This window comes from Acinonyx jubatus, chromosome B4 (genome assembly GCF_027475565.1).
Source record: "Acinonyx jubatus isolate Ajub_Pintada_27869175 chromosome B4, VMU_Ajub_asm_v1.0, whole genome shotgun sequence".
Classification (NCBI taxonomy): domain Eukaryota; kingdom Metazoa; phylum Chordata; class Mammalia; order Carnivora; family Felidae; genus Acinonyx; species Acinonyx jubatus.
Genome location: NC_069387.1, coordinates 63,510,707 through 63,527,049, shown reverse-complemented (window position 1 = coordinate 63,527,049; position 16,343 = coordinate 63,510,707). Strand labels below are relative to the sequence as shown.

The following is a 16,343-nucleotide window of genomic DNA, read 5'->3' as shown; positions in this document are numbered from 1 at the left end:
AAACAAATATCTATGATGTGAAAATGACCTTAAGAATTAACTGACCTTGTTCTTACGACATTGATGTATGTATACGCTACAATATGTACATGTTTGTGTACACAAAGGTTACCAAAAAACAAAAACAAAAACAAAAATAGAAATCCGGTTTACCTTGATCCATTCTTCTTTGTCTTGCTCAGAACTAAAACAAAACAGAATATAAGTGAATATAAGTGAATGCAGAAAACATTAATGAGTTATAACTTGTGAATAAGAATAAAACTATGCTTTGATGTTGTTTCAACTTTCTGGAAAATTCAGGGATGTCCAGGAAGAAGTTTCAACAAAAATTAAACAGAATCTTTGGCAAGTGAACAAACAAATTCTTAAACAAAATTATGGTACACATAATTTTTGAGTGGGAGAGTTAAGTTTAACTTCCATTAATATACTGCCCTGATGTTATTTTTAATAACCATCATCTAGCTGAACATATTAGGTAACGTAGATGTAGTTATACCAGATATACAACTAGTCTTCCAATGCACCTTTAAGAAAACACACGAGATTTTCAAAGGCTACTAGTCACAGTTCATCTTAGAAAACATTACATGTATCCTCTAGAATCTAAAATATCTTTTTAAAGGTCTTAGGGAGCTATTTAATATTTCCTCTGATAAATAATTTTGCTAGAAAGTTTTAGGCAATACTGTACTCAACCTATTACAGATAAAGCAAAACAAAATTTTTAGATGCTTGTAGGAAGGAAGTTTCACAGATTAATGGACTCCAGTACTTAATAATTTTCTGTTGGGAAAAAGAAAATTCCTTGACTATAATCAAATCTTCTATTTTCCTATTGAGGCAAATTCTCTTTATTTCATCTCCCTTGCAGGTAGCTTACACAGCTGGCTGCTGTCACAGAATGTGTTAGAAAAGTCCTCATTAGTAGACTCTGGCCTGAGCTAGATCTTCAAGTTGGGGGATTTTGAAGAATGTCAAAAGAGTGGGGCTCCATTTGTTTGCATGTGTTTGCTAGGCTAGGGCTGAGTTTGAGTTCCAGCCCGAATGTCACATGCCTCGCTCCTACAGGTGTCACATATAAATGAGTCTAGCAGGAGCTTGGCTCTTGTGACATCATCCATCTTTCTAGCAAATTTATTCTTGAGCATCATGATGTGCCAAGAATGCAGCTAGAATCCGTGCTTGTCAAATGGAAGATTCTGCTTATTGTTCACCTGGGGATCCTTGGACCAAGACTCTTACCGGGGAAGGCTTCAATCTTGCTCCTAAAAAAGATTGCTCCCTACTGCAGTGGCCTGCGTGGATAAAATTATTTCTACTGCCTTGTAATCATAGTTATTTCCTAGCTGCTCTCAGCCTTTTAAATGCAAAGAAACTTGATAAGTCTTTAATGCTTTTTGTTTTACTTTCTCAGTCATGGCAAATTTTTTACTCCTGTAACTTACTTATTACTATGTTTTTACATACATTTAGTAACATAAAACCATGAAATAAAAACTATGTAAGACCGAATACTTTATATTCTTTTAAATATGGAAGAGGAAGTAGAATGTAAGAGGTTTTTTTTTTCCCTTCTTCTTTTTTTTTTTTTTTGGTCACTGTGGAAAAATCTTTATTTTAAGAAAAAAATTTAGTTAACAAAAAAGTTTAACAAGTTTCACTTAACAAAATACACCCAAAAGGAAATCACAGTACAAAGAAAGTTTCAAGTCAAGGCCTCACCAATTCCTATGGTATTAGTAATGTGTCTCAATTTTCAAAACTAACTTATTTTTAAAAGTTTAAACTTAACCTAAAAGATTTTAAATAAAAGTAAACTAGAATGAACAAACATGAGAAATGTTCCTCTTTAATTAGGGATCTAGCACCTTGAGTTTTCCAAAAAAGTATGTCTCCCCAATGTGTTCACAGTAATGTGGTATAAAAGATCCATTTAATGTGCTCAAAACCAATTTCATTCAGATAACATCATTCTGAAGTACACTACCAAAATGTTAATTGAGAAAAGCTGAAAATAGTTTTAGTTTACTCAAAGCACATGCTAGAAGAAAGCTTGTATGACAAAACACTGAAGAGGTAATTTTTTAATCCAGATTTCACAAACTCATGGTGCAAAATGGGTCCCACAGCTTCTGTAGGAGGTCAGTCTTAAGGCTGACTCATTCTGCAAGAAAAGCAGAATCCTTTTTCCCCCCAGTTGGTTTTAGAAGTGAATTATCTATAAATATGTCCAAACATACATCCAATTTTGGGCTCCGTGCAATCTCTGTAACACTCTGATGTTCTGAGACTTTCAATGTTTGTCTCTATTCTTGAAAGAATCATAGACTGGATGAAAAGTAATCACTTAATTTGGATCTTTGATTCACCATGTAATCATACATATAAGTGCAGCAATGCGATTAGGGGAAGAGGAAATTTAAGGAAACATGACCGTGTTTCCAATACCAGTTGAAATGTATCCAATACTGCATACTGGAACTCTACAAAGTGATTACTGCCTGTACTTAACAAAATTCCTCATGAATCAGCCCCATCCTCAAGAGAAAAGAGCCCACTTGCCAATGGCAGGCTGGAGTTCCCATTTAGACAATCCCTGAAACCTTGATAATCTCTCTTCTGCTGTTTAGACATGTCTCAGGTTTGCAGATTTGGAAGTGTGCTGGTATTTAAGAGCAGCAGCATTTCATTCTTCTGCAAGAAAACTTCTGCACTGAAAACTTGCACTTATGCACTTCATGCACTTCTGCACTGAAAACTTCTCTGAGGGTCAGAACTACTGATAAGTCCTCCCCGTTGCCAGAACCAGTCACTCAGTGAGTCAGGCTCTGAGTGAGGATTCAGGTCAGGAACCCCCAAGCACAGCAAAATACCTTCTTCCCTTGGGTTTGAATGGCTGGGGCCCAAATCCCACCATAAAGTCGGAAAACCATGGCATTCAAAGCCAAGTCCTCTATACTTTTAATTCATGCTTGAAATGCCACCTTCTAATCCTCAGAGCAGTCCCCTAGCAGTTCCCTAAGTAATGCCAGGTTCAGGAGAGATTTGCTGTGGGAAACCAAAGTACTGGCTGGCTATTTCTTCAAATTTTCCCAGCCTGCTGGATCTCCCCTAACTGTAAGATCACCAATTCCCTGATTCCCTGGGCAGATTCCTGCCAGAATGAATTATTCTCTTTCGAAAGTCTGAACTTCAAGCTTTTATGGTTACTAAGTACAAGTATCCAGGATGAATTCATATGAGCTTCAGAACTACACTACAGGTACAACAGAACAAAAAGGAACAGAAGTGCTCTATGAGTCTCCAGATCCTGGGGTATCAGAACCATCAGAGTGAGGATTGGTACTTAACCCTCTGATCTGTGACCTTCTGAAGGTTCTCAATTTTCACCATGACATAGGTCTTTGTAGGATAAATGGATGACAGTCTTCTAAGGCAGATATTTCAAAATCTGACAGCATGCTGTTTCCCAGAGGTTCACACGTCAGGTAGCTATGATCCATTGTAGTGGTTCTCATTGTTTTTTCCCCTCTAAACATGGTTAGGTTAGAGAGATGGATGCTAGAACTCTAGCCTTCTTTCCAATTCAATAAAGCATGCAAAAAAGAATCACCCCTTCCAGAATTCCTGGTTTCTAGAGGCCACGATGGCTCTAAATGGCCCCCTTCATGTATCCTCCACTGTGGCAGGAGAATCATTACCTTTTCTACCCTGCCTCTTCTGAATATTCTCTCCATCAAAGTCCAACAAGTCCCACAAATGCAGAGACACTGAAGGACTGACAGTTGATGCTTCAACTTTAGCATGGAATAATAAGCATCAATAAACACTGTGCACCCAAAAGAAGGGCGGAGGGAGGAAGTGTTAGGGGAGAACCTTTTCCTACAAGTCTCAAAACCCTGGCTTGAATGCAACAACTTCATTCTCTGAGCACCCTGTAAATCTGAAGAGGCAAAGTAACTTACTGAATTTTTACCATCTCGAAACCACTATCCTAGGCACTATGGAGGAATCAAAAGGGAAGACATCATTCTTGCCTTTTAAGAGCTTCTACTACTTCTCTTATGTCCAACCAGATTCCCAGAGGTCTATAGTATTCACTTGGGAAAGATCCTCAGAATTATTCTGTCCTACAACTCCTTCCAATGCTTGTAGAAAGCTGTGTGAATGAATCTCTCACCTGGCTTGTAGCTCCAGTGTTCTCTCTTTTCCAGATACCTGGAAAGTGTGTGGATACTCTTCATTGTGGGTCTCTACAATTTTCATTCCATCGATGCCAACCCTGGTTCGAACTGTGAATTTAGAGCCCACCAAGCTGAATCTTGGTACACAATACAGCAACATGTTGTTGAACTGCAAGGAGACAGAACACACATCAACAAGTAAGAAAACAAAGAAGAAAGAGGAAAGTGACCAATACGAAAAGTAGCCCTAGGCAAAAATTCCAAGGAATTTCTAGGGAATATCATACTTTCTATGTGAGCAAAATTATTGAAATACTATATTGAGATTTTAGGCCTATGTCAAAATTACCCTATTTTAAAATTTATAACATATTTCTCTTTATTGGTTCATAATAATTAATTATTAATGTTCTTATTTTGAGAGAGGGGAAGGAGCAGAGGGAGAGAGGGAGAGGGAGAGAGGGAGAGAGAGAGAGAGAGAGAGAGAGAGAGAGAGAGAGAGAGAGAGAGAATCCCCAGCAGGCTTCACACTGTCAGTGCAGAGCCTGACGTGAGGCTTGATCTCACAAATTGCAAGATCATGACCTGAGCCAAAATCTAGAGTTGGACGCTTAACCAACTGAGCCACTGGGTGCCCTTCATAGTTTATTGATATTTAAGTAAATCAATCATCATTTGTACTATTAAGAAAATTAGTTCAATTAAATTCAGCAATAATTTATTAAAGACTTTCCACATACCAGGACCTGAAATTCTCAACCACATAAGTTGAAGCCCTTAGGCATCAAAATTTTTGCTGTGTCTTACAAAGCAAGTCTACAATAGTTATTAGAGAAAAAGAGTAATTTTTAGCAGTTATTTTTGTGTGTTTAATATTAGGTTAAAAAAACCCCAAATTATTACTTTAGAACATGTGGGGTTAGCACACTAAGCCCTACATAAAAATCTAAGTTACTGTTTTATATTGGCCCACATCTTAAGGATTTGTCATGTATGAATAGAGAAGTCATCTATTTTGGCAAAAAGTTTTTAAAGATCTTCTTTACCAGATCTGCTTTTAAAATGAAGGACCTTCTGGGTACCTGGGTGGCTTAGTCAGTTAAGCGTCCAACTTTGGCTCAGGTCATGATCTCATGGTTTGTGAGTTCGAGCCCCACATTGGGCTCTCTACTGTCAGCTCAGAGCCCGCTTCAGATCCTCTGTCTCCCTCTCTCTCTGCTCCTCCCCACTCGTGCTTTCTCTAACTCAAAAATAAACATTTGAAAAAAATTTAAGTAACATGAAGGACTTTATTTTGAAAACTGAATCAAACTTTGTATAATACCTCATTTCTAGTCACAATGAACTACCCCTGCTAATCAGGACCAAGCAGTAAGTTTGGGGAGGCATTTAATTCACTTTTGAGTATATTAAAACATACAGAAAGAGGAAAGACTAAATGCTTAGGTTAATCTGTAGGCAGATTCCTAAAGAAGGTCCATACTTACCTTCTTTCTTCCTATTATTGTCTCTTACACTGTTTCTAGAGTCACATATATTTTTGGAAGACAAGGGCAACTGGGGACTATGCACTACATAACTTCTCCTGTCTCAGGATAATTATCTCTAAAAGTCACAGGTTGTTAAGAGGATTAAATGAAGAAAACTGTCCTGTTGAACCAGGTCCCGTTTGGCTCCACCTAAGCCATCAAGACAAGAAATCTTGATGGGTTCTGAAAACATTTCAACCTGTTTATGTGACACTGTCCATTGTACTCATTCTGAAAGCAAATTTCTCATCGGTTGTTCCTTGTGATTATGCAACATCCTGTAACCAGCATCATAAATTTCATTTCCTCAATGGAAATAAAAGGGCACTAAATACACTTTAACAGATGCATCTCAGCACCACATTTCACATTTACATTTCTAGAAGAGAACCCTAATGACCTATGCCCTATTATTAACAGTCCGCTGTGTTCTAAGTATGGCAATCACTAGCCTCATTGCAGTACACAGGACTTAGGGATTTTAAAACACTCTGAAAGGCTCTCATCACCATCCAGCTTGGTTAATGCAACAGCTTGCTGCTGTTTGTGTTAACATTTCTATCTTGTACGAAGGCCGTCTCAGGAGTGGATTTGGTCCAGGCTGTAAACAGTGAAGCAGGAAGGGGAGAGCCGCCGACATGCACAGGGCTCAACTTTCAAGACAGCAACAACAGCCTCATTTTCTGCAAACTGAGTGACAAATGTAATGTCATGCCATAAAATTTCTGAGTTATCTGATGCTGTACCCAGTTCACTTTATAAAGTTCAGCAAAGTCTTCTTATTTTATAGAAACACCGTCCATGAATGTGGAAATTCTTGGCATTTAGTTTTTGCAGTTAACACTCATGCAAGATGACAGACTGTTTTATGAATGATGTTTCTCTTTCTGTTTTACACTTGCAAGATTATGTTTCCCTTATTATATAGTCTTCCTAATTGGGGCTTTACGTTCTCAGTGGTCAATAACTGTTTTATCACCCTTCTAGAACTCATGTCACAATCTAATGCTCATCAATAAATACCTTTTTTCTTCTTTCTTACAGCTGAAAATAAGAGCTCTTGACAGACATAAAATAGCGCTTACGAAGTAGCAGATGCCATATATGTACAGGAATTAGGTAGTCACTCTTGTTCCCTCTGTGAACCCTGCTCCTTTGGTGAAAGCCATTATCACCTTGCCTCTGGGTTTCTGCTGGTACTGAAGAAGAAGTGATAGCAAGTGCAGCACCAAGTAGATTGACTTTCCCTTTTGGTGCAGGAGATCCCTTGTTATCCACGGCCACAGCTCAGAAGTGCTAAGCTAGAAGCCAGTCTCAATTTTATTAAAAACACAGGGCAAGTCCCCCTTCTTGATCTCCAGTGTCCTCAGCTACTCATATTAAGTCTCTTAAAATGTGTATTTAACTGAAACAACTCAATTTCATGTCTCGCCAGTGACAGTTTCATTCCAGGTAAAAGAAAAAAGGACATTATTGGAGAAAATTTCCAGTGCCTGCTCTGTATTCAAAGTTTAAATAAGTCATGGAATGGGGGAGGGAAATCAAAACCTGTCCAGCTACAAGCAAATAAAGGCTAGAACTCCAAAGGGCCAAGAATAAAAACCTCCCAGGTCATTCTGTAGGATAATTTAGTGATTTTTTTTTAAACATTCAGATATCAGGTGTGGTTATATAATTCAGTCAACAGAATACACTGCAGTAATACAAACAAGTATGGTGTGGAGGCAAGAAAACGTGCAAACACATGAAGGTCAGCTAAATGTTGAAATCAGATTTTAAATGCAATTTGGCTTTTTTAGAGAAATGTAATACCACCAGAGAAGGACACAGAAAACTAGCCCTCATATTCTTTCTAGAGACAAAAATAAGAAAGGTTGCTGAGGTTACTATGTATAAAAAACCAAAATGCTCTATGCAAAGCAAAGTGTGCTGGCAAGAGGAGGGTGCACGACAAGAACAGTGCAGGGGATGGAGGTGGGTGGGCGTGCTGGGATCAAGAGAACGGACCTACAGAGATGCTTTTAAGATGGTCTTCACAAGACGAATGCGGCTTTCCACTAACTCTTGCTCTAGGACTCCATTCTCCTGGGAGGCAACGGCAAGAGAGGTTTGATAGCTTACAATAAGTGGAACGAGATGGGTCCTTTCTTCAAAGACACTATGGCTGTAGTTCCCCAAGGCTCCTTGCCATCTGTCCTCCAAATAGCTGCTTAATTTGGCTCTGCACCAAGATATTCAACCTAAAACTATTTCCAGGATAATTCTCAAATGTGAAGATTAAACCAAGGCAATTGGTTAGACACAGAGCTAGAAGCTTAAGTATTGAAACTGTAACAATCATGCAGAAGAAGGGAAAGGAAATTACCTAAGCACCTAAAAGAAGGGGAAAGGCAGAGGGAAGACATTGGTAGAGGGAAGACATTAACTCCCAGGCATTTTGCCCCAAATAGTATATTAATCTGTCTTTTTAATCTGTATTTTTTTTAAGTTTATTTATTTATTTAGAGAGAGAGCAAGTGCACATGAGCAGGGTAGGGGTAGAGAGAGGGAGAGAGAGAATACCAAGCAGGTTCCGTGCTGTCAGTGCAGAGCCCGATACGGAACTCGATTGTCATGACTTGAGCCAAAATCAAGAGTCAGACACTTAACTGACTGAGCCACCTAAGCGTCCCTAATCTGTATTTTTGATGCTTTGACATCTTGGGGCTTTGCTGACAATGGAGGGATTTGTCCTTCTTCGGGTTATCCACTTACTAGAAGTAGTAAATGAGTGACCTACATGCATGCTTTTCATATGGAAACCAACCAATCCAGAGGCCATACCCTAACCACCTCCTTTTTTGAGCTTTTACACCCTGGGCCAGTATTCCCCTGCCCTAATCACTCAGACAACAGCCAGTATATACCCCAGAGCCTGATGGAATTAATGTAAACTAGCAAATCCTAAGTCTGTTTATTTTGTCTTGCCCATTCCTTCTCACTGAACCCATAATAAACACTCTTGCTCACATTTTCTGTTTGGTTCCTCTGCCTCCTTATGGACTCTGGTGCTTTCTTGTGTAACCACCCCCCCCCCCCCCCTTGGTATGGCAAGCCTCTCCTTTGAGGAATGTCTGCGTATAATGATCTTTTTCATGGCAATTTTCTCCTGATCTAGTGGTCTCACTGTACCTAAACAACAATCATACATTTCAAAATAATTAGAGCTCAGAACCCTGACATGGCATCACAAGTCCTAGATTTACATTTTTAGCTGTCTGTATGATCTCTCAGTGGTAAAGTATTTTTGTTGATTTCAAATGAAGATTTTGGAGTTAATTTGGATAGTATCTGTAAATCTTATAAAGTTATAGAGATATAATTCATATATCATAAAATTTACCCTTTTAAAATGACAATTCATGGTTTTTGGTATAGCTATAAATTGTGCAAGCATCACTGCTATCTACTCCCAGAACATTTCATGACTCCAAATGGAAACTCTGTCCATTTCCTTTTCCCCACCAGCCCTAGGCAACCTCTACTTACATCCTGCCTCTCTCCATTGCCTAATCTGGACATTGCATATAAATGAAAGCATACAGTATGGGCTTCTGGGAATGGCTTCTTTCACTTGTCAAAGTGCTTTCAAAGTTCATTCATATAGCATGTATCAGTGTTCTATTCCTTTTTACTGCCATATAACATTCCATTGCATAGATATACCACTATATCCGTATGGCCACATATTTTGGCTATTATGAATAATTCTGCATAAGCATTCACATACAAGTTTTGTGTAGACATGTTTTCAATTTTCTTGAGTTGTATACAAACTTGGAAGAGCTGCTAGGTAATAAATATGGTGACCAAATGTTCTTTTTGAAAAATGAGAGATACTGAATACTACTATGCATGGTAATTAGTTCCTGTAAGTTTTCCTATCAAAGGAGGCTGTAACCAGAGGGGGAAAAAAACCCTGTAAGCTCCCAAATAAACTCATAGTATGGCTGATGAGAGGACTGTCCTGTACCAGAAAGTCAGATGTGAGTAACATCCTGAGAAGGTATCGTGGGCCATTCACTGGGCAAGCCTCATGACCAATGTGTCTGGTTTCTTGGACGATAATAACAATCATAACAATAGCTAACATTTACTAGCTATTACTCAGTGTTAGCTTATTGTTACTCCACATTAGCTATTATTCTGATTATTATCACATCATTAGATACAGAAAGGAACTGGAATTAACAGAGACTAAAAACATAATGGCCTGGATGCCCCAGGAAGTGCTCTTAACATTTGAGATAAGCCCCAGACTAAATGTCATTTCCAGGAAGTAAAGGAAGGGACAGGGACTGCCTCCAATGTAAAGGAACTATGTGGCAAACTCAAGCATTTTTCAGAGATATTTTAGGTATAAGCTTCACAACCTTGAGTACATACTTCCTCAAACTGGAAAGATTAAAGTAGTGATCAGAGAGGATTCGAAAGAGAACCCTTGTCAGAAAATGGTACTCATTAGCCTCTAAGAACTGAAGGAAAGAGTGAGTGATGGCTAAGATCATCATAGACAAGTTGTCATCAGCTGTAGGTTACTGAAGTAACTGACACATGGTAAGTACACAGAAAATTTATTTTTAAAATACTTTGAGTCCTTGAAGGAACAAGTTTCAGTTACTAAAGGACATTGTCTTATGTGGAATCCTAACAGTGTTGACTAAACCAGATTAGACAGAATTGCTTTGGTGAGCACACAAGCATCCTACTTTTCCAAGATATACAGAACCATGTCTCTGAATTACTGTTACGTGACCAGCTCACACTAGAATACTCACTAAGAAAAGGTAGCGTTCTTGTGCTGATGTGTTCCGAGCAGCGAGTTTCAGGATCTGTCCTTCTTTTATGAGTTCGTTTGAAGGATTGACAATGTCTTCTTCCTCTCCCAACATTTCATAAATCTCTAAGAGTTTCTTTAGATTCTCCTAGGAAATGAAAACAAAATACAGCAAGACCAAATAAAGGGAGGTTTTACTTTCGTGCCTTTAATAATACAATGACCTTAGCTAAAATCCGAATAATGCAGAAGGGATTGGGACTAAGCACAAATTTGGTATAAAATGTGTCAGTTCCGAGCAAATTGAAACAGAGGGGGAAAGAGGACAGGATTATTCCACATAACACTAAACACTTTATAAATAATCTTTTTTTTGTTTACCTTTACCAATTCATTTTGGTCCAAACCTACAGATAACATTAGGCTATATTATTGACAATTATCTAACTGGAAGATTTCCAACTCCTTTGAAAATTACTTACCATTTTTCTTATTGCACTATTAGAATGGCTTGCTGCCGTAGATATAATCTCAAGTGATTCTAAATGGGAAAAAAGAAAAGTAAATAAATGTATTTTGTCATTGCTACGCTACTAGATAGTTGAATAACGTAACGTTATAGTAAGAAGAAACCTGAGACTGTACATCTGACACCAAAAGCAGGGGCAACTTCCATTTACAAAATGAATACTTTCAGAACTTCATTTGTGAGCAGATTATTTGGAACTTGAAGGATACTTCCTTGTAAATGGTCATACACATTTTTATATATGACCCAGATAACAGACCTTCAAAATTAACAATTACCATGTACACTAGATTGGCATAAGGCACTTCGCCAGATGTTCATATATATTATGTCACTTAACTCTTCCACAACCTTGAATGGAGAGTCTGTTAGCTCCACTAGGCAGATGAAAGGAATGGCGAGTGATGTGGCTTGGCCAAGGTCACACAACTATGATACTGTAGGGACACACTGGAACCTACATCTTCTGATTCAATGTCCTACAACATTTCAGCAGTACTATTTTATTAGTTTTATAAGCAAATTAACCACCACGCATAACCAACTTTCTTTGGTGAAATATATTCACAGTTCTATTCTTGGTCGGGCAAAGGGGAATCAGCTGATGACAATGCTGAAGGAAGGCTCTGCTGCGGAGGCAGTGGAAGAGGTGGGAATGGGAGCCGTCTGGTGTGGACAAGGTAGGAGCCCCAGTGCTGCTGGGGAAGGGCTCTGGAGGCTGAGGCCTCCTGGAGGATCAACCCCAGGGAATGCCCTCAATCCTAAATCATGTCCTGCTCTTTCTTTTTTATCTTAGGAATACCACAGCCTGCTTAATTCTGTTACCACAACAACCTCATTACTTCTGGACCCAATTCTCTTCTTTGTTCCGTGGCTGAACAGAATGCACTTTTGTTGCTTTCTCCTCTCTTTTGGGTCTCTAAAAGCACTTCTGTGATTTCCTTACGATATTAGTTTAAGGAGCAATGGGAAAGCAAAGAGAGAAATAAAATGCCCTACAGTGTTGCTAACGGTCTCATTTTTGACCCTGCCACCTTAGGGCAAGTCTAAGTCTTTGAGTTTAGAAGATACTGCATTTTTATTTAGATTTTGGAGAACTATCCTGATTGGGGAATGCTGTGCATGTCACACAGGCTCCAAGGTAGAGGGAAACAAAATAAAATAGCCTGGGATCAGCAGTTTGAGGAAGAGTAGCAGTAATCCCACCCTTAGTCCTACCACTAATTTTGTCGCCAAAACCAACCACTTAGCCCAGAGGAGTGTGAAGTGGGCATGAAGTGGAAAACAGAAGAAGTCAAGTCAGGATAATTCTAAACCGTAAAGGGAGAAAGGGAAGAAGAGAAGTTCCTGTGGTCACTGACTCACTTGGATGGCAGGAGAAATGCATCAGAGAAAGCCTGTGTTCAAAAAGAGACCCAGGTGCCGAGACCAAAGATTGTGTTCTGTGTTCTCATCTCTTGCCAGGGTTCATTTATAATAAAGACAAGCAATTATTAGCAAAGTACCAATGTTTCAAGATTGTACAGCAGCACTGTTAGTACTTGACACTAAGCCATCCCTATCTCTTAAATTTTCATTCTTCCCTTCAGTTACCTGATTTTTTTTTTAATTAAAAAAATTTTTTTTCAAGTAAGCTATACACCCAACGGGGGACTTGAACTCATGATCCCTAGATCAAGAGTCGCATGCTTTGATTTTTTGAAAGAACCTGAGAAAGCTGAAGTATTGAAACTCCTGAGTCTTAAAAAAAAAAATCATTCATTAGGAACCAGTGAAAAAATAAAAGGCAACTGGAGGAATAGGAATGAAGTTTTCCTGAGAAAATGTTAACTGACACTAAAAAGCATCACTTTCTCTTCTCTTTCAGGGTAGGTAGAGCCAAGTTGGCTTAGGTTGTTTTTACACAGTAAATGTCATGTTAGCTTTCTTGGTATGTATCAACCTATCTAATTAACCAGCAGCACCAGTAATTCTGAATGGTTGCATTCTTTCTGTGAGAAGGTAATTGTGTATTGCTATTCCAGATGTCTCTAAAACTACTGTTTCAGATTTCTGAGTTAATGATTAACATGAAATCAGCATGAGAAATGTGATTTGCCTTTCTCTAAACCTGGGATCTGGGCTCAGAAGTGCTTGCCTAACTGAGCTGTTGATGACAATTTCCGATGAGGCTATTTTTTGGCAGCAATATCTTACTAAGTTGGCTGTGAGACCTATCTCTCTCTTTAACCACAAGCCTTCCTGGCCACTTGATTAACCCAGAGCAGAAAGGGGGTGGGGGAGGAGCATTTACTTTTAGCATCGTTCCAGTCTGGAGAGTCAGGTGGCAACTTCCTTAGGTAGTCCTTGAGGAGCATCTCATACCGGGGGATCCGCTGAACAGGTTCTAGCATGTGGTGCTGCAAAGTCAAGCTCCCGCACACCTTCTGTCTCTATAATGAGAGAGGTTTTTTAAAGAAAGATTTAAAAATTAAGTTGGCCAATCTAAAAACGGTCATACGGAACTTTAATCGTGGACAAGATTTCCCTACAAAGCGTGCTCTGTGGATCACCTGCATTAGATTGATCTAAGGCACTATTAAAATGCAAATTCTGAACCCCACCCCAATAATGAAACCACAATCTTTGAGGCTCAGGCCTGGGAAGATGCATTTGAAAACAACCCAGTTTCTGACACCATGGAAGTTTGAGGCCCACTAAACTAGAGTAAGAACAGAAAGAAAAATCAAGCAGAATTTTAAGGAAGAAAATTCTCAGATTGCTGGCAACCACTTCAATCAGTCACTAGAAAGGTTTGTGTGGTCACATCATTGAATCAGACTCCAGAGATTTTTAAAAGATGCATGTATTTAATGAGGTTCACTAGGCCCAACTGCGTTAAATGACTTTGGACTCAGCAGAAACTGTTTAATATCAAGGCTACCATAAATGTCATTTCCTTTGAACTTAAAGACTCCACAGAGAAGAATGACAAGATCTGAGTGGCTTAGTATCTGTCACAAAATTTTAATTTTTCATTAGGTCATGGCAGTCTTTTCCATTAGAAACTGAACTCTGTAAATAGATCTCCTTTTCTTACAGCAACATTGAGTCTATAGAGCCTTTGCTTTCAATAAGCTGTTAAGACAGGGAAAAGATTACTTGAAAAATAAGACATGTTCTTGTTCATATTAAACAAACCAGGAATCCAATTAAAATAGTTATTAGACTCTTACTGTGATCAAGGCACTGCAGGGTATAAAAGTTGCCTTAAGACATGATGTTTGCATTCAAAGCAAACAAGAAACTAAAGCATTCACAGACAAGAGAGCATTCAACATGAACTCTGATAAGAACAGCTGCTGGTGCAAAGGGAAGTGAAGACCAGGGTCGAAGGGCAGGAAGAGGGACCTTGGAGAACAACAGTCAGGCATGAAACATGTTGAGTTTTGTTGGCAATAAGATATGTATGGGGAAACAGGGGCTGAGGAAGAACAGGTAATCTGGGGTAATTAAGTCAAGGTGAATTATTTAGACTTGCTTCATCTAATGCAGGTTTTCGTGTAGGAGAGCAATAGCATTAGATTTGAGATGTGTTAACATTAACTTACTGCAGTGTGACTTAACCTACTGCAGTGGGGAGATGTGGGGATATTAGTTTGGAAGGGATTATTGTAGACCAGAAAAAAAGTATAGAGTCTGAAATCACCATGGAAGCTGAGGAAATCATAACTTTACTTAATAAAGTGTAGAATATTAATGTTATAAGTTTAGTCATCTCATTTGATTTTCTCCAAGCCTATAATATATAATATTATATATCTATGAAATATAGAAAATATTACCGATCCCCACATTTTTACATGAAGAAACCGTGGCTCAGAGAAGTTAAAGTCATCTAAGGTCCCATGACTAAGTGGCAAACTAGAATCCTAAACTCAGTTGATTCCCAGTCCACTACTCTTTTCAACACCTCAACAATGCCTCATACTAGGGAGAAGACTGATATTTCAGAGATAGAATTTTAAAGATTTCATAAAACAGTAATGGCCACTATCACCACCATCATTTAGTGAACACTTACTATGCAGTAAACATACTAAACATCTTCAGTATGCTGTTTCACAGGCAAATTAATGCACAGAGAATGAGGAAAAGTGACGAAAGATAAAGTTAACTTATCAAACTCTGGTGAACGAGAAAATATTTGTTCTAATAATCACATAACCACAAGCTACTCTGTATAAGGCACAAAAAATCAAGATGGAAAAAGTACTTGGGCGCTAAAGGCAGGAATGGAACATGTTGACTTTGTTTTGATAGCAAAATGTTGATACAGAGTTGTGTAACCAGCATTCAACAAGGTGCAATGACAGTTTAGAGGCAGGAAACAGACTAGAAAAATGACCCTACAGGCATCTGTAGGACATGATGGTTAAAGCCTCAGGAACATGTGACATCACAGAGGGTGTGAAGGTTGAAAAGAATGTGAAGGGCCACATTCTTGTACTCTGTCACATTTCAGTATAAGGGGCTAGTAACAGAATCAAAGGAGCCAGTATTCAGAAAGGTAGATGAGTGCTTAATGATGAGAGAAGAAAAAGAAAGAGTAAATGGGAAGAGGCAGGACTTTTGGTTATGGCTGACAGAGCAGACTAGCAAAATCCCCCCTGGAAAACGCAACTAGAAAGGGGGATAAAACTGATAAAACGACCATTTTGGTACTTTGGAAACTGATGAAAGGCATAGAACGATCTTAAAAGTATTTATGCTTTGAAAATTGTTGACCTTTGGGTAAGAACAGTGAGAATTTGTGGCATTCTGGCCTGAGGCCGTACCCATTCCTCCCCTAACAAAGGAAGTTTCAATGACCGAAAGGTTCAGCAGGGGTGGGACTGGCAGTGTCTCTGCTAAAGTTCAAGAGGGCTCATATTATTAGATTTGGAATGGTGGGCGAGGCACACATGCAGGAACACTGTTGGTGAAAGTGAATAGTTCTGAGGTGGGCAAGTGGAGAAGACCAATGGCTTCACTGGGCTGAAGCTGTGGTTGTGTGTTGGGGAAGGGGAGCAGATAATAATTTTCTTGGCTGAGGCTCTGTAGATGATCAGCAGAGACTGAAGACAGCTTGACTCAGCACAGTCTCCTGGCCACCCTGAGGCTGTGAACTCGTCCTGAGGAGATGTAAAAGGGTCCAGTGGACTTGGAAATGGTCAGATCTTTAAATGTGCTCCCCTATGCATAGACAGGTCCATCAGCAGAGTACAGAAGTGTACTGGCTCTAGGTAGTTAATCATCTC

The 16,343-nt window shown here is 39.0% G+C and overlaps 1 protein-coding gene across 3 annotated transcripts in view; it reads right to left on the bottom strand.

The window, feature by feature from the left end:
• FGD4 (FYVE, RhoGEF and PH domain containing 4) overlaps window positions 1-16,343 on the bottom strand; it is a 241,886-nt gene that overhangs the window by 45,764 nt on the left and 179,779 nt on the right. For all 3 annotated transcript variants that reach the window (XM_027035873.2, XM_027035875.2, XM_027035872.2), the window contains exons 8-12: window positions 13,358-13,496; window positions 11,018-11,076; window positions 10,537-10,683; window positions 4,187-4,359; window positions 154-184 (exon numbers count right to left, since the gene is read on the bottom strand). In XM_027035873.2, coding sequence (XP_026891674.1) covers window positions 154-184; window positions 4,187-4,359; window positions 10,537-10,683; window positions 11,018-11,076; window positions 13,358-13,496 — 549 coding nt within the window. The remainder of the gene's footprint in view (window positions 1-153; window positions 185-4,186; window positions 4,360-10,536; window positions 10,684-11,017; window positions 11,077-13,357; window positions 13,497-16,343) is intronic.